Raw genomic sequence first — 18,042 nt, forward strand, 5'->3', positions numbered from 1 at the left:
CCTTTAAAAGAATTCTTCCCATATATTTATGAAGTTCGTTCCTGAACTTATGCCAGTATTTTCTGAACATCATCCAGATTGTTTTTAGGACTCCTTTGACTCTGACGTTCTTTCCAAGAGGTCTTCCTTTGATTCTTTTTCTTAAATATAATTTTTCTCATTCTGCTGGCTTCTCTCTTTCCGTTTGGATACAAACAGAATTTGAGATCATTGCCATACAGTTTTCATCTGCCTTTAAAATGTGAACTTATTGTTTCATGGAAGATAATTACGCAGATTTTAGAAAGGTAGACATATAATTCTAGGCATGCAAACAACTAAATAAAATGTCCATTTGAAAAGGTGCCCTACATAAGAGAGTATGATATAAAGGTTAAAAAGTACTAGTCTAGTAAATTAAGAAATATAATGCGTACAAGTAAAAAAAATTCTCACATGAGTGATCTGACGAGATGCTGTGTGGAACCAAAACAAAGTCATCTGTGTCAGAGGAGGAGTCCCTGCTGCCGGTGCCGGCAGACTCTTTGGACACCTGTAGGTAGCTAGGAGGACCCAGTGGTGGGGAGGATAAGTTTTCTTCCTGAATATGCTGCATATCTGGAAGGGACTAAAATTAACAGAAAATTAAAACTGGCCTAATAATAAAATGCAAGTCAGAATAGCCATTAGACTAAGGGGTTTAATGGCTATTAGATTAGCCATTCATTACTTTGGAAAATCTTTCCCTTTGAAAAGCAGAGTTAAAGGAAAGTATCTTTGCATAAAGACTTCTAAAATGTTTTCCAAAAATGATACTTAACCATATCACTTATTGCATGAATATGCCTGCCTCTCCTGAACTTTCTGAGGAGAGTTATTGTCATCTCAACATCCCCAGTTTCAGCTTGCAGCTTAGCAATGCAGACACTCAATAACTGTTCACTTAATGGCTAAAACAAAATGTCCAGGGACTTTAAATTAATGACACCCTGTACACAAAGTTTTAAACCCCCAGTGAAGAAAAGACAAGAAAGCAAAAGACCGTGTTATGTAAAAGAGTAAACAAATCAATAAGCATAACTGAATTAAGCCTAGAAACTTATTTACACTACCAGAAAGAAAGATCTGGAAAACCTTACAGGTATGGGTGTGTTCCTTTTGCTATTCTTTTATTAGCGGTAGGAGCTGGTTGGTGGGAGATAGGACAAGAGGGAAGAAAAGCATATAAACAAATACTTAGGCATAAGAAGCTATACATCTTTTGGCATTTGCCTCATTCAAAGGCTCAAGTGGCAACTCTAGTTGAACATCTTCATTATATAATGGTATTCTAGAATGATGAACTTCATAATTTACTGTGTTAAGTCTCCTGTCACCCTGTTTAACCTTAGTTTCTATTTAAGGAAAGATACTACACAATGCTCTTTAAACCCACATCTTAAATACCCAATTCACTGCTAGCACTCTTTTGAATGTCACTATGTAATGAAATCAGTCTCTAATCTCCTTATCACTTCTGTGTGTGTGACATACAAATGACATAAAATCTCCTTATCAGTCTCTAAGACAATCTTATGTCTGGAGATATTGAAAGAAAGGGAAGCTGGGAGAACTAACTTACTGACCATCACCCCTGGGCTACGCACTGTTAAGAGCAGTCCACACATTACAAAATTTCAGTACTATCCTGAAATCCTGTTTATATATATATATATATATATATATATATATATATATATATATAAACAAAACTCAGAAGTTGAGATTTGCCCAAGTCACACAGCTAAATGGCAGTCAAGCTGAGATGTGATTCCAGTATCTAACTCCAAAACGTCTTCCAGTGGCTGGCAGGAACTTTCTCAGTTTCTTAGCCTGCTATTCATCTAATTATCAGCACCAGCAACCCTCACAGTGGAAGAGATGCTTCTCCTCACAAAGTGCATCTCTCCACCTGTGCTGATTCTACTCTCCTCTGCATCATCAGGGACCTGGATTGCCTCCCCTCTGCTCTTCACATTCTCAGCCTCTCCCTTTGTTCTGGCTTTCTCCCCCCTGCACAGAAACATGTTTAGTTTCCTCACATTACAAATTGCTGTAACTCTCTCACTTACCATCCTCTCTCACTTCTTCCCTTCTTAACAGTGTTTCTTGAAGTTATCATTCTTCACTGACCCAGACTCCCCACCTGTGTGTCAGCCCACCACAACCCACTTTCTGCCTCCGACTGTCCACATTGCCTTCATTAAGCTTATTATCAACTCCCATCACCAGGCTGTGCGCACAGCTTCCTCTAGTCCCTGTCACCTGGATTCCCTGCCACATTTGCACTGCAGACTTCTTCCCTTGACACTCCATGCCACCTTCAGTGACCTGGCTCTTGCTTTTCTTCCTACTTCTTAGTCTTTTTTGTGGGTACCTGCTTCTCATTTGCCCATTAAAGGAGAGAAGAGAAGCAGAATATAGAATTCCCCAAGGTGCCACTCTGGACCATCTGTTTCTCATACTTTTTATGCTGACACTACCTTCACCTCTGCAGGTGAAGCACCTCCTCTGCAGCCTAGACCCTCACTGAGGAGCTCTAGACCCCTTTGTTCAGCACTAACTAATCACCTGCATGCTCCAAGGCCCTCCTCCCCCTGCTCCCAACTGGACAACCCATCATCCAGCCATTCAGTCTCCGTTAAGTCCCAAGTTCAAACCATCTCCAAGCTCTGCAAATTCTACCTATCTCTGGCCCCTCATCTCCTCCTTTCCTAGTGCCCTAGTTCAGACGCTCCACAAACAAAACAAAACAGTTATAATTGTCTCAAGTTGTTGTCTTTACTCCAACAGAGAGAACTCTACTCTCTACCTGCCTCCAATCTTGCCTTCCACCCTGCTTTTACAAGAATCTAGCCAAAACACACAGTGGATCCTATCACATCCCCACTTAAAATCATTCAAATGGCTCTGCAGCTTTGAAGATAAAGCTTGAACTAGTTTGCTCAGTGTCCAGATACTGTCTAGATACAGCCTCTTCCTCCCTACCTCCCCACCACACTACCAGTGCAGTCTACATCTGCCAAACTGAACTGCACAGTGACCTTGTCCAAGAGAACTTCTTGAAACAAGGAGTTCTATCTATACCTGAGCTGTCTAGTATGGTGGCCTTGAAATGAACACTTGGCTAGCATGACTAAGGAACTGAATTTTTAACTTCATTTAATTCTAACAAATTTCAATTTAAGTGGCCATGGGGGGCTACAGAGTTCCTTTAGCAGGTCATGCTTCCATGACTTCATGAATGGGACTCCTCTGCCAATAACACCATTTCCTTACTAACTCACCTTGTAACTCTTTCTTCAAAACTCAGCTCAGTGCCTTCCTCCGAGCAGCCCCTTCTGAGTTCTCGGGCTTATTTAATGCCCCTCACCCACATTCCCACAGGCAATAAAGGTATATACACATGTGTCTAATGGTGACTGATTTACCAACCTTTTCTCCATGCAATTAAACTAAAGCTCCTTAATGTGAGGGACCTGATCATCTCATTCATTAGAATCAACCAGAACCTCACACAAAGTAGGCATTTAATAGATGTTATGAAACCAATAGACTAAACAGCATTTAACCTATAGCCAGTATCATAACTAAGAGCTATTTGGATTTTTTTGTTATGTGTTTTTTGGGTTTTTTCCTTTCAAAGATTTATTTGGAACAAGGTAGCAGCTGGATATCTGTGTGAGGCTGTGGCAGGATGTTAATGTGCATGCCTGTGTGGATCAATCCTAAGTATAAGCGTCCATTCCAGCCTTGGAAGGGGATGCACCATATGAAGTTATCCTACTTTTGGCAGATTATGTTAAAAGCAGGGCCTATCAAACCATCGTGTTTTTCTAATCTCACTAACTGGGAATTATACAGAAACATTCCTACTTTCCTTTTTATTTTCATTTCAAGCATTAGTTTTCAATAAAGATCTTCTAAAAATGGCTTTTCCACGAAAGTTTTTAGCATCCAGATATGCCTCTCCTGTGCGCCTGCAGGCCTTACTGTCCTGTCAGCACCCCACCCCACCCTTCTTGGTGGCCCCAGCCTAGCTCCTCATTTGCCGCTCTGTCAGTGCCTCCCCTGCAACAAACCACAGCCAAAGCACTTTCCAGTCCAGTGTTCCCCTTCTGGCCCTGCTTTCATCCCTTGGTCACTGTCTCATCCACAGTTAGCTTCTTCCCTGCTGTGCCTTTCTCTAATATAAGCTTTGCTCTCCATGTTATGTATGTCATTGTGTCAAGTATATACTTCACAGCAATAGCTGCAGTTTATCAAGTACTCACTAGGGCTGCTCTTCAAACAAAGCTTACTTTAGCCTGTATTGCAGGTGAGGAAGCCATGGCTCATCTCTGGAACTGACATGCCAAAAGTTACAGGGTGCACAGGAAGCAGGGCCAGCACTCAAGCCAGTTCTGCCTGGCTCCAAATAAAGCCTGTCGTCTTTCCATGTCAGTGTACTTCTTCTACATTTCTCCCAAGTCACTTCAAATCCAGTAGTTTTTATATATATATTCCCAACTGAAACAGGAAATACACAATGCTTTTCTTTCCTCTTAGTTTTTTTAATTCATGGGAATATAATATATTATTAGCCTGTCTGCTTTTTCTGTTTGGTCTGAGTCTGTCTACAGGGTGGTATAAAAAGGTTTTTTGCCAGTTTTAGGACTTGCAATGAGCTGCTTTGTTATCTGCCTTAGTTATGGGCTATTAGGTGGCCCTGGAAAACAATAAAACAGCAGTTGCCACCTCCTGAGTATTCATTGTGTGCCAGGCACTATACTAAGTGGTCTGCCCATTTATCCTTAGAAATAAGTAGGTAAATTATACTCACTTTATGGAGAGATTAAGTCACTTGTCCTAGTTAATATAGCAAAGTAAAGAATGTGGAAGCGCTCAAGCCTCGTGCTCTTAAACCTTTGAGTTGAACCTGCTAATCATACAATCACCTCCGTTATGACTCCTTCACCCTCTGTCAGCAGAATTCAAGATACTCATGTCTGCCAGGCTAATCTGGAAAATACTCACAATAGCTGACACAAGAGCCCTTGGACCTTCAGCTTACAAAAAACCCCAAGGTCACAAACCTTCCAGAATGCAACAGAGACCTGGGGGAAGGGCCAGTCTGGAAAAGTACAGAAGCAGGCAAAGTGAAATCCTAGGAGAGAAGAGGACAAGCAGTGACCAGAAGTCCTCAGGATCAGGAAGAAGGACTCAGACTAAAGGGAAGACTGCCATGGAGGAGATGACTTGAGGACCTCAGGGGAGAAAGAGGCTGGAATGGAGCTATCCTAAAGGGACAGTAACAAGACTAGGGGAATGTGTCAGTGAAATCTGGCTCAGAGGTCACTGTTCCACCATTAAGAATTCTATGTGCTATAAATGCCACTCTGCTGTTCATGATATTCAGATCAAATAAATATTCAATACCTATCCACCTATATACTAGGTGCCCTTGTTGGTAAGTATCATCCTTCCCAAGCCCATGTGGCATAACAAGGTAAGAGTGCTCAGTGTTCCCGTACTCACTGTTCAGAGGAAAATGCCCAGAGAGGTGACATTTCTTGCTGAAGCTAACACAGCTAAATAAGGGCAGAGGTCCAAAACCATGTCCATTTGATTCTACAGTAATGCTTGTCCCAAGCCTCAGCTGCACTAGTAAACACTAGACATAAAGACGACATCTCAGTGTATTCGTGGGCTCTACTTGTGAACAGATGCGATAGCACTGACTCTGAAATTATCGTATAAAATCTGCACTTACTGGTGGAGAGGCAAAATGACACGGTGGGGAGCTGCCACAGGAGCTTCCAGACACGGAGCCGATGTACACGGGCACTGGGACTGGGCAGGCTGGGGAGAACAGAGAGAGACACACCACCCTGGGGTGTGACCACATGCCAGTGCAGAATAAAACCTGTCCAAACTACATCTCTGACCGAAAATTCACATTCACCTACTTATTTCTACCACATTTCCTGTGGAGGAAACTAAAAATGCACCAATTATTAAAACTATTTCAACTTGGATTTGCAATGAAAAGCAGAACTGTAATTAAATAAACACAACTAGAGGTACTTAAGAAAACCTCAATGAAATCTTGAGATGTCTAATAAAAAATTAATTTTGTGATATAAAAATACTAATGTTTCCTTAAGCTTGCATTCACCCTTTAAGCAAAGATGCAAAAAATGGGTACTCACACTTTTTTACTGGAGCTTGCTCAAGAAAAGGATGGCTAAAAAATGCTTCTGTAATGAAAAATGAGAATGCAACCTTTAAACTGACATTGACTAGCAAATAGGTTAATCTTGTCAGTATATTTAACATGCCTTTGAACCATAAATATTATTAACTTCTTTATGTAGCCACCGTTTCCTTTAAATATAAAAACATATTAGTTTTATAATCTATAAAAATGATCTAATTGTCAGTAATTCTTAATAAAAGACAAACTTTAAATAGAAACCGTGAATTTTCAAAACATCTGTTACCAATAGCACACCCCGAGGCAACCTGAGACACACATGTCCCTTAGTGGGTGCCACCCTCAAGAAAGCAACCCCTCGGAGTGCTGTGAGCAGGCCCTTGCTGAACACTTCTCTGGACTGGGCTGTTGATGACTGTCCTAAAAGGTAATCGAGGCAGCTGATTATACAATAGATTCTATCCTTCTATCGCAAGCAGAAGTATTCCTACAGCTGGTTTCATCTTTTTAAAAAAATTATTAATGTAATTTATTCAGCTATCCATCAAGGATAATACACAATAAGCCTGCTAACTGATAGATAAATGGGTATATAGCATGTCATTAGTTTACTTTCTTTACTTGCCTGTATTTCATTATTTCTTTAAAAATCCACAAAGATAATCTCATTTGTCACCAAGCCTCAGACTGTTGTGATACGAAATATCACAGAGTAGGCAAGGAGAATAGCACAATACCAACACGGGGGCTTACATTAAGCCATACAAGATCAAGAGTAAGTGTAACTCAGGCTTAGTTAAGAAGGATTCACTTAAATAAAGGTCCAAAGCCCCTCAGAGTAAATATCAATCACAGGACTTGCTAAGGAAAAGAAATGTGGAGGCTTTGAAGGGGAAATCATGAGTTTTCTACCTTACATCATTTTTAGAACAAAACTAATATACAAATACACATAAATTCTAGTTTGACATGTAAGATTTCTCATGCTGATTTTTAGGATATAATAGGGATGCAATAGAGAAGATATAAAGAAACTAGATTGACTGAATGCAAATACTCTAAAATCACCTTCCAAATCAATTGCTATGGTATGGAAACTAAATAAATATTTAATATAATCTATAATTTTAAAACTATTATCCATGAGTATGCCATTTATTACTAGTATGCCCCACATTTCTCATTGTTATAAAGCCACTCAGTTTAATTTATCCCTCTGAAAAATAAAAATATTTGCAAACTACATGCACTGAAGTTTAATTCCAACTTTTTAAACCTTAAGAGAATAGATATACAGATTATTTAATCTTTTCCCCTATATGGAAACTATTAGAGCTATCATCTACTGTGAGCATTTACTAGGACAATGAACTGAGTGCCTCACATAGCAGTTCCTCATTTAATCCTCACAAACTTTATGCAAGGCATTATCATCTTCCTTTTATGGATAAGGAAATTAAAGCACATGAAGGCCACCTATCTTCTCCAACATCAGAGAGCTAGTAAGCTGAGGGACCTGAATAAAAATCCAGTCTGTCTTATCCAGAAGCCTATGTGTATTTCCATAACATACATTAACAGACCAAAATTCTGGAATAAGTTTTTGCAAATCTCTATTACCATTAGAACTATTACTACAGGAAAACTCAAATGCTTTTTTTTTTCCCTTAAAATGTCAAGGTCAAGGTCAATCTGAGAAGCACTTTCATTGGACATGCTTCATGGCCTTTCTGGTCTGACATTTTCAAGTCTTGCTATTTATATATATGAATGATAAGAACAAGACTGAAAAGAACAATCTTTCACATCAGATTGACAAGAACAAATGAGCAGCTATCTCCCAAAGAGGAGTGGAGACCAAAAAGGTTTCAAGGATAAATGTTCTTTAAAAACCTACAATAACTAGATAATCCCTATAGTATTAAGCATTCCAATGTCTTTTATTATACCTAAAATTGTAAAATATTATTTGGGGATACACTATGGTAAGTTAAAATGCTTAGAAGTTTTTAGTTTTAGATGCTTATATTACAGAAAAAGAAAGGTTCAAAATCAATGATGTAAGTTTCCACCTTAGGAATCTAAAAATCTAAGATGAGGCCGAGGCCTCTGTGAGGTACCCACACTCCATTCTCATAAAGCCACGGTGAGAGCCGGGCTGCCCAGAGCACATGCCTACAAGGATCACCACACACTGAGCTGCCCCTCTCTGTCTCCCCAAGCCCCATCTTTGAGGCCAGAGACTTTCTACCAGATTCCAGGGTGTTTCTATTCCCTGGAGTGTTCTCACCCTCTGGGGTATTTACTTCCTTCCAGATATATCCTCAGCCTAAACCTCTCCTCTAAAATCCAGGCGTCCTTTTGACATCTGCACTTAGGTGTCAAATGGGTCTCTTAAATGTAATATGTCCAACCTAAACAAACACCTGATCTTGCCCCCGTATCCTGCCCTATCCACATGCTCTTCCCTACCTCTGAACTGACAACTCCCTTCTTTCATTTGCTCAGGCCAAAAAGTCATCTTTGACTTTTCTCTTTCTCTCACACCCCACATCTGATTCATCTGTAAATACGCTGCCTCTACCTCCAAGATCCAGGGTTAAACATCTCTCACCACTTCCATGATATTATTCCCATCATGGCTACTTCACCTCTCACTTAGGTCGTTGCCCTAGTCTCCAGATTGGTCTCCCAGCTTCTGCCCCCCCTACCACATGGTCCCTCCTCACCACAATCTGTTCTCAACAAGCAACCAGACTGATTGATCCTTTCCAAAGCATTAGTCAGACCACAGGATTCCTCTGATCAAACCCTCCAGGGGTACCCCACCACACTCTGAGTCACTGGCCTACCTGCCCCTCCAGCAAACGAGGCAGCTCCAGCTCTGGGCCTTTAAAGCTCCCCCCACAGACGGCCACATGGCTCACTGCCTCACCTCTGTCAATCAAGTCTTCAATGGAATGTCAGTTTCTCAGAAAAGGCTTAACTGATGACTTTATTTCAGATTTCAATCTCCACCTACCCCCACTTCTCTTCCTTCTTTTTTTCCAAAGTATCACCTTCTAATACAGTATATAATTGTAGTGTATAATTTCATTGTGTCTCTCTCCCACTACAATATGTTACATGAGGAGAGATTTTATTATTCTAACCTCTGTACTTAGAAAACAGTAGACACTCAATAAATATTTACAAAATAAGTGAAAAAGGCAAAGAGATAGAAAAGTAAAATTGACCTTAATTTTCTTATGAAATCTCTATAGTACCTTTAAAAATATTTTTTCAGAATACACAAAATTTAAAACTATATAACATTTGAAAATATTACTTACCAAAGTCCATTCTATCTTTTTGGTTTCTCTGAAGCAAACCCAAAAGGAGATTAGTCAAATAAGGTGATGTTTCTCTGGGAATACTAAGAGAAAGGAAAAAAATTACCTAAGTGGTGAGATACATATTAAGTACATGACTTTTACCTTCATTATGGTAAATGAAAATGTATATGCAGTTATGCAAATATTACATTTTATACACGAAGATCATGGTAAAGCCATTCCTTAAAGGAACAACAAAACACTAAGCAATTGCCTTTGAGAAATAGCATCAATTTTGGTAAGATTCTTGCATTGTGCTTATTAATGTTGTTTGTTAGAATATCTGCAGAAATAAAAGTACTTCACAAGCACACACCATCCTGAGTTCTATCACAACTTCAAGCTTACAGTAGAATTTGCTAAGGTTCTCTATTAGAACAAGAGCTACCTCCAATTCTGTCTGGAAAAGTTTAAGCCAATACCAATAAGAAATAATACAGCTTCCTAAAATCCAATAAGGAAAAGGCAAACAAGGCAACAGAAAAATAAGTAAGAGGAATATAAAATTCACAAAATAGAAACTACGAATGCATACTGAACAAATAAAAAGAGCCAACATCACTCGTAAAGAGAATAATGCAAATGGTCTTCTTTACTTGAGAGGCATCAAATCTGGTAACATCCTTTGTCGGTAAAGTGTGGGGAAAGGAGCACTCGCACACACTGCGGTATGAAATAGGGAGAGTCAATTTGGGGAGCACACCTTTAAGTTCAACAATTCCATTTCTAGGAGTCCATCCTAAAGAAATACACAAATATGTACACACACACACACCATTACTAAAGACTGTTTGCAGTAACCAAAATGAAAAAAGGCGTATAATTAAACAAAATATAATACACCTCACTATGGAACTCTGGAGCTGTCTAAAAAGAATGCTTCAGTTCTCTATGGACTGCTGCTGAATGTCTATGATATACTGCAGAGTAAAACAAAGCTGCAGAAGAATTTGCAAAGTATTATGTAATTTGTATTGAACTGCATGTGTGTGTATAAATATATGCATAAACACTCAAATGTGTATAAAGAATTTGAACAAAAAGGATGTGGAAAGATACACAGCAAAATTTTGTCATCCCTAGAGAACAGGGGAAGACCTGGGGGTAATGGCTTTCTATTCTATGCACATCTATTCAGTCTGCATCTCCCTACCCAGAGAACACATATAACTTCTGTACTTTATTCTTTTAAATATAAATCACATCGTAAAAAAGAAAGAGAATAGCAGAGCAGTACACAGGTGCCTATGATGTGCTAGTAATTTTCTAATTTCCTGTTATAATGAATGCTATCTCATTATTTTAAATGAAAAAAAGATTCAATAATGAAAATAAAATGCACAGAGTTCAAATAAATAACACTATTCACAAACAGTAAAATTCAATGTAATAAAAAACACATACCTAGGCATTAAGTTCCTGTTTTTTTCATAAAACATCCTTAGGTCTTGAGGACTATTAGCCTGTTTAAAAAAAAATGTTTAGAAAGGTTTAATTTCCTAAACAATGGTGGGAAAATTCCAAATCATATGATAGATATTCACATTCTTGTTATAGAACATAGATTCTGAACTTGAAAGCCATGGATTGCTGAGGGAGCCACAGACGAACACAAAGAACTTAAAAACCTCTGAAACTGGAGGAGGCGGAGCCAACATGGCGGCGTGAGTAGGACAGTGGGAATCTCCTCCCAAAAACATATATACTTTTGAAAATACAACAAACACAACTAGCCCTAAAAGAGAGACCAGAAGACGCAGGACAGTGGCCAGACTGCAGCTACACCAGCGAGAACCCAGCGACTGGTGAAAGGGGTAAGATACAAGCCCCGGCCTTGCGAGACCCGAGCGCCCCTCCCCCCAGCTCCCGGCGGGAGAACAATAGGCAGAGCGGGAGGGAGACGGAGCCCAGGACTGCCGAACACCCAGTCCCAGCCTTCCGGGCCAGAGCGCAGACACAGTACGTGCCCAGGGGGCCCTGGATACTGGGAGAACAGGGGGTAAGACCTCAGAGCGGGTGCTGAAGCTGATGCCCCTGTGACAAAGAAAAGCGGGGGCTTTTTGAAAGTCTTAAAGGGACAGGGACTTAACAGCTTGACGGAAACAACCCAGGTCACAGTACAGCAGCTGGAAATTACAGGGAAAACCGGGTGCACTAACCCCCTGGGCAACAGCTCTGAGACCCCTCACGGAGGCAAACAGTCAAGCAGCCCCCCCATCCATTACCCCACCGGGCGCTGCGAAAGCAGAGAAGCAGCCTGAGACAAATTCCGCCCACAGAAAGGGAAATTTCTCCCTTCCGGCCGGGCAAGACACAAAGACCCACTCTACACGCAATTACCCAACACAAGCCACTAGGGGTCGCAGTTGCCCCAGTAAAGAAAGGCCAGTAGCAAGTGAAAATTTTGGCCCTCCCAGCTGACAGTCAATAGCACCTGTCAACATGAAAAGGCAAAAAAATATGATTCAGACAAGACTAACCCAGACAGCTTCGGCATCTGCTACATCTTCCCCTGAGAAGGAATCTGGGGAGATAGATTTAGCCAGTCTACCTGAAAAAGAATTCAAAACAAAAGTCATAACCATGCTGATGGACTTGCAGAGAAATATGCAAGAACTAAGGAAGGAGAATTCAGAAATAAAACAAGCTCTGGAAGGACTTCAAAACAGAATGGACGAGATGCAAGAGACCATTAATGGACTAGAAAACAGAGAACAGGAACGCAGAGAAGCTGATGCAGAGAGAGATAAAAGGATCTCCAGGAATGAAAGAATTTTAAGAGAGCTGAGTGATCAATATAAAAGGAATAATATAAGAATCATAGGCATTCCAGAAGAAGTACAGAGAGAAAAGGGGATAGAAAATGTCTTTGAAGAAATAATTGCTGAAAATTTCCCCAAACTAGGGGAAGAAATGGCCTCTCAGACCACAGAGGTACACAGAACTCCCATGACAAGGGATCCAAGGAGGGCAACACCAAGACACATAATAATTAAAATGGCAAAGATCAAAGACAAGGACAAAGTATTACAAGCAGCCAGAGAGAAAAAAAAGGTTACCTACAAAGGAAAACCCATCAGGCTATCATCAGACTTCTCAACAGAAACCCTACAGGCCAGAAGAGAATGGCATGATATACTTAATGCAATGAAACAGAAGGGCCTCGAACCAAGACTACTGTATCCAGCACGAATATCATTTAAATATGAAGGAGGGATTAAACAATTCCCAGACAAGCAAAAGTTGAGGGAATTTGCCTCCCACAAACCACCTCTACAGGGCATCCTACAGGGACTGCTCTAGATGGGAGCACTCCTAAAAAGAGCACACAACAAAACACCCAACATATGAAGAAGGGAGGAGGAGGAATAAGAAGGGAGAGAAATAAAGAATCATCAGATTGTGTTTATAATAGCTCAACAAGCGAGTTAAGTTAGACAGTAAGACAGTAAAGAAGCTAACCCTAAACCTTTGGTAACCACAAACTTAAAGCCTGCAATGGCAATAAATTCATACCTTTCAATAATCACCCTAAATGTAAATGGACTGAATGCACCAATCAAAAGACACAGAGTAATAGAATGGATAAAAGAGCAAGATCCATCCATATGCTGCTTACAAGAGACTCACCTCAAACCCAAAGACGCGCACAGACTTAAAGTCAAGGGATGGAAAAAGATATTTCAAGCAAACAACAGAGAGAAGAAAGCAGGTGTTGCAATTCTGGTATCAGACAAAACAGACTTCAAAATAAAGAAAGTAACAAAAGACAAAGAAGGACATTACATAATGATAAAGGGCTCAGTCCATCAAGAGGATATAACCATTATAAATATATATGCACCCAATACAGGAGCACCAACATACCTGAAACAAATATTAACAGAACTAAAGGAAGAAATAGAATGCAATGCATTCATTCTAGGAGACTTCAACACACCACTCACTCCAAAGGACAGATCCACCAGACAGAAAATAAGTAAGAACACAGAGGCACTGAACAACACACTAGAACAGATGGACCTAATAGACATCTACAGAACTCTACATCCAAAAGCAACAGGATACACGTTCTTCTCAAGTGCACATGGAACATTCTCCAGAATAGACCACACTAGGACACAAAAAGAGCCTCAGAAAATTCCAAAAGATTGAAATCCTACCAACCAACTTTTCAGACCACAAAGGCATTAAACTAGAAATAAACTGTTCAAAGAAAGCAAAAAGGCTCACAAACACATGGAGGCTAAACAACATGCTCCTAAATAATCAATGGATCAATGACCAAATCAAAATGGAGATCCAGCAATATATGGAAACAAATGACAACAACAACACTAAGCCCCAACTTCTGTGGGACGCAGCAAAAGCAGTCTTAAGAGGAAAGTATATAGCACTCCAAGCATATTTAAAAAAGGAAGAGCAATCCCAAATGAACAGTCTAATGTCACAACTATCAAAATTGGAAAAAGAAGAACAAATGAGGCCTAAGGTCAGCAGAAGGAGGGACATAATAAAGATCAGAGAAGAAATAAATAAAATTGAGAAGAATAAAACAATAGCAAAAATCAATGAAACCAAGAGCTGGTTCTTCAAGAAAATAAACAAAATAGATAAGCCTCGAGCCAGACTTATTAAGAGGAAAAGAGAGTCAACACAAATCAACAGTATAAGAAACGAGAAAGGAAAAATCACGACGGACCCCACGGAAATGCAAAGAATTATTGGAGAATACTATGAAAACCTATATGCTAACAAGCTGGGAAACCTAGGAGAAATGGACAACTTCCTAGAAAAATACAACCTTCCAAGATTGACCCAGGAAGAAACAGAAAATCTAAACAGACCAATTACCAGCAACGAAATTGAAGCGGTAATCAAAAAACTACCCAAGAACAAAACTCCCGGGCCAGATGGATTTACCTCGGAATTTTATCAGACATACAGGGAAGACATAATACCCATTCTCCTTAAAGTTTTCCAAGAAATAGAAGAGGAGGGGATACTCCCAAACTCATTCTATGAAGCTAACATCACCCTATACCAAAACCAGGCAAAGACACCACCAAAAAAGAAAACTACAGACCAATATCCCTGATGAACGTAGACGCAAAAATACTCAACAAAATATTAGCAAACCGAATTCAAAAATACATCAAAACCATCGTACACCATGACCAAGTGGGATTCATCCCAGGGATGCAAGGATGGCACAACATTCGAAAGTCCATCAATATCATCCACCACATCAACAAAAAGAAAGACAAAAACCACATGATCATCTCCATAGATGCTGAAAAAGCATTTGACAAAGTTCAACATCCATTCATGATAAAAACTCTCAGCAAAATGGGAATAGAGGGCAAGTACCTCAACATAATAAAGGCCATCTATGAAAAACCCACAGCCAACATTATATTGAATAGCGAGAAGCTGAAAGCATTTCCGCTGAGATCGGGAACTAGACAGGGATGCCCACTCTCCCCACTGTTATTTAACATTGTACTAGAGGTCCTAGCCACGGCAATCAGACAAAACAAAAAAATACAAGGAATCCAGATTGGCAAAGAAGAAGTTAAACTGTCACTATTTGCAGATGACATGATACTGTACATAAAAAACCCTAAAGACTCCACCCCAGAACTACTAGAACTGATATCGGAATACAGCAAAGTTGCAGGATACAAAATCAACACACAGAAATCTGTGGCTTTCCTATATACCAACAATGAACCAACAGAAAGAGAAATCAGGAAAACAACTCCATTCACAATTGCATCAAAAAAAATAAAATACCTAGGAATAAACCTAACCAAAGAAGTGAAAGACTTATATTCTGAAAACTACAAGTCACTCTTAAAAGAAATTAAAGGGGACACTAACAGATGGAAACGCATCCCATGCTCATGGCTAGGAAGAATTAATATCGTCAAAATGGCCATCCTGCCCAAAGCAATATACAGATTTGATGCAATCCCTATGAAACTACCAGCAACATTCTTCAATGAACTGGAACAAATAATTCAAAAATTCATATGGAACCACCAAAGACCCCGAATAGCCAAAGCAATCCTGAGAAAGAAGAATAAAGTAGGGGGGATCTCACTCCCCAACTTCAAGCTCTATTATAAAGCCATAGTAATCAAGACAATTTGGTACTGGCACAAGAACAGAGCCACAGACCAATGGAACAGACTAGACAATCCAGACATTAACTCAGACATATATGGTCAATTAATATTTGATAAAGGAGCCATGGACATACAATGGCGAAATGACAGTCTCTTCAACAGATGGTGCTGGCAAAACTGGACAGCTACATGTAGGAGAATGAAACTGGACCATCGTCTAACCCCATATACAAAAGTAAACTCAAAATGGATCAAAGACCTGAATGTAAGTCATGAATCCATTAAACTCTTGGAAGAAAACATAGGCACAAACCTCTTAGACATAAACATGAGTGACCTCTTCTTGAACATATCTCCCCGGGCAAGGAAAACAACAGCAAAAATGAGTAAGTGGGGCTATATTAAGCTGAAAAGCTTCTGTACAGCAAAAGACACCATCAATAGAACAAGAAGGAACCCTACAGTATGGGAGAATATCTTTGAAAATGACACATCAGATAAAGGCTTGACGTCCAGAATATATAAAGAGCTCACACGCCTCAACAAACAAAAAACAAATAACCCAATTAAAAAATGGGCAAAGGAACTGAACAGACGGTTCTCCAAAAAAGAAATACAGATGGCCAACAGACACATGAAAAGATGCTCCACATCACTAATTATCAGAGAAATGCAAATTAAAACTACAATGAGGTATCACCTCATACCACTAAGGATGGCTGCCATCCAAAAGACAAACAACAACAAATGTTGGCGAGGCTGTGGAGAAAGAGGAACCCTCCTACACTGCTGGTGGGAATGTAAACTTGTTCAACCATTGTGGAAGGCAGTATGGGGGTACATCAAAATGCTCAAAACAGACTTACCATTTGACCCAGGAATTGCACTCCTAGGAATTTACCCTAAGAATGCAGCAATCAAGTATGAGAAAGATCAGTGCACCCCTATGTTTATTGCAGCACTATTTACAATAGCCAAGAATTGGAAGCAGCCTAAATGTCCATCGATAGATGAATGGATAAAGAAGATGTGGTACATATACACAATGGAATACTACTCAGCCATAAGAAAAGGGCAAATCCAACCATTTGCAGCAACATGGATGGAGCTGGAGGGTATTTTGCTCAGCGAAACAAGCCAAGCAGAGAAAGAGAAATACCAAATGATTTCACTCATCTGTGGAATATAAGAACAAAGGAAAAACTGAAGGAACAAAACAGCAGCAGAATCACAGAACTCAAGAATGGACTAACAGGTACCAAAGGGAAAGGGACTGGGGAGGATGGGTGGGTAGGGAGGGATAAGGAGGGGAGAAGTAGGGGGGTATTAAGATTAGCATCCATAGCGGGGTGGGAGAAAGGGGAGGGCTGTACAACACAGAGAAGACAAGTAGTGATTCTACAACAGGTTGCTACGCTGATGGACAGTGACTGTAAAGGAGTATATAGGGGGGACCTGGTATAGGGGAGAGCCTAGTAAACAAAGTATTCGTCATGTAAGTGTAGATTAATGATTAAAAAAAAAAAATGCAGTTCCTATGTGGTGACCTCTAATGAGTTCTACACAATGATATAAAGGACATATAAAAGTGTAGGCAAAGGGTCTGTTTGTGTTTATACAGAGGATCAAAGCCTAATTTGGCTACCCCGAAAATGAACTAAGATACGATATGAAAGAGAACTTCCAACATCAGCACTCTCGGGAAGACTCATGCCAGAAGATGATCATCAAAAAACCCCAACAAAGATCCACGCACTGCTACAGCTGTAGATGCACTCATCCCACCAGCTCCTGGACTTGCCATGGGAATGAAGGAGATATCTAAGCTGGCCTGTGCATACAGTAAAACAACAAATTTGACTGGATCTATACTGTTGGGACTCAACCAAGAATTAGGAGAAGTGCAAATTGTAGCGCTCCAAATTCTTACAACTACAGACTATTTACTGTTAAAAGAACATATGGGATGTGAACAGTGCCCAGGAATGGGTTGTTTTAATTTGTCTGATTTTTCTCAAACTATTCAAATTCAGTTAGATAATAACCATCATATCATTGATAAGTTTTCACAAATGCCTAGGGTGCCTAACTGGTTTTCTTGGTTTCACTGGAGATGGCTGGTAATTACAGGTATGCTTTGGTTATGTAACTATAGTCCTATTATGTTAATGTGTGTGTGCAATTTAAGTAGTAGCTTAAAATCTATACATGCTGAAGTTACTCTACAAGAAGATATGTCAAAGAAATAATCAATCTTCCCATGTTTTCTCCCGCCTGCTACTTCTATAGCTTTTCTTCTTCCTTCCTAATTACAACGAATTCT

The 18,042-nt window shown here is 39.8% G+C and overlaps 1 protein-coding gene across 5 annotated transcripts in view; it reads right to left on the reverse strand.

Annotated features, from left to right (window-relative positions):
• The window catches only part of ULK2 (unc-51 like autophagy activating kinase 2), a 152,972-nt gene that overhangs the window by 91,372 nt on the left and 43,558 nt on the right, over positions 1–18,042 (reverse strand). For all 5 annotated transcript variants that reach the window (XM_036920681.2, XM_036920682.2, XM_036920680.2 and 2 more), the window contains 5 exons: positions 10,993–11,051; positions 9,547–9,629; positions 6,210–6,257; positions 5,771–5,859; positions 436–607 (listed from right to left, as the gene is read on the reverse strand). In XM_036920681.2, coding sequence (XP_036776576.2) covers positions 436–607; positions 5,771–5,859; positions 6,210–6,257; positions 9,547–9,629; positions 10,993–11,051 — 451 coding nt within the window. The remainder of the gene's footprint in view (positions 1–435; positions 608–5,770; positions 5,860–6,209; positions 6,258–9,546; positions 9,630–10,992; positions 11,052–18,042) is intronic.

Source organism: Manis pentadactyla, chromosome 4 (assembly GCF_030020395.1).
Source record: "Manis pentadactyla isolate mManPen7 chromosome 4, mManPen7.hap1, whole genome shotgun sequence".
NCBI classification, from domain to species: Eukaryota; Metazoa; Chordata; class Mammalia; order Pholidota; family Manidae; genus Manis; species Manis pentadactyla.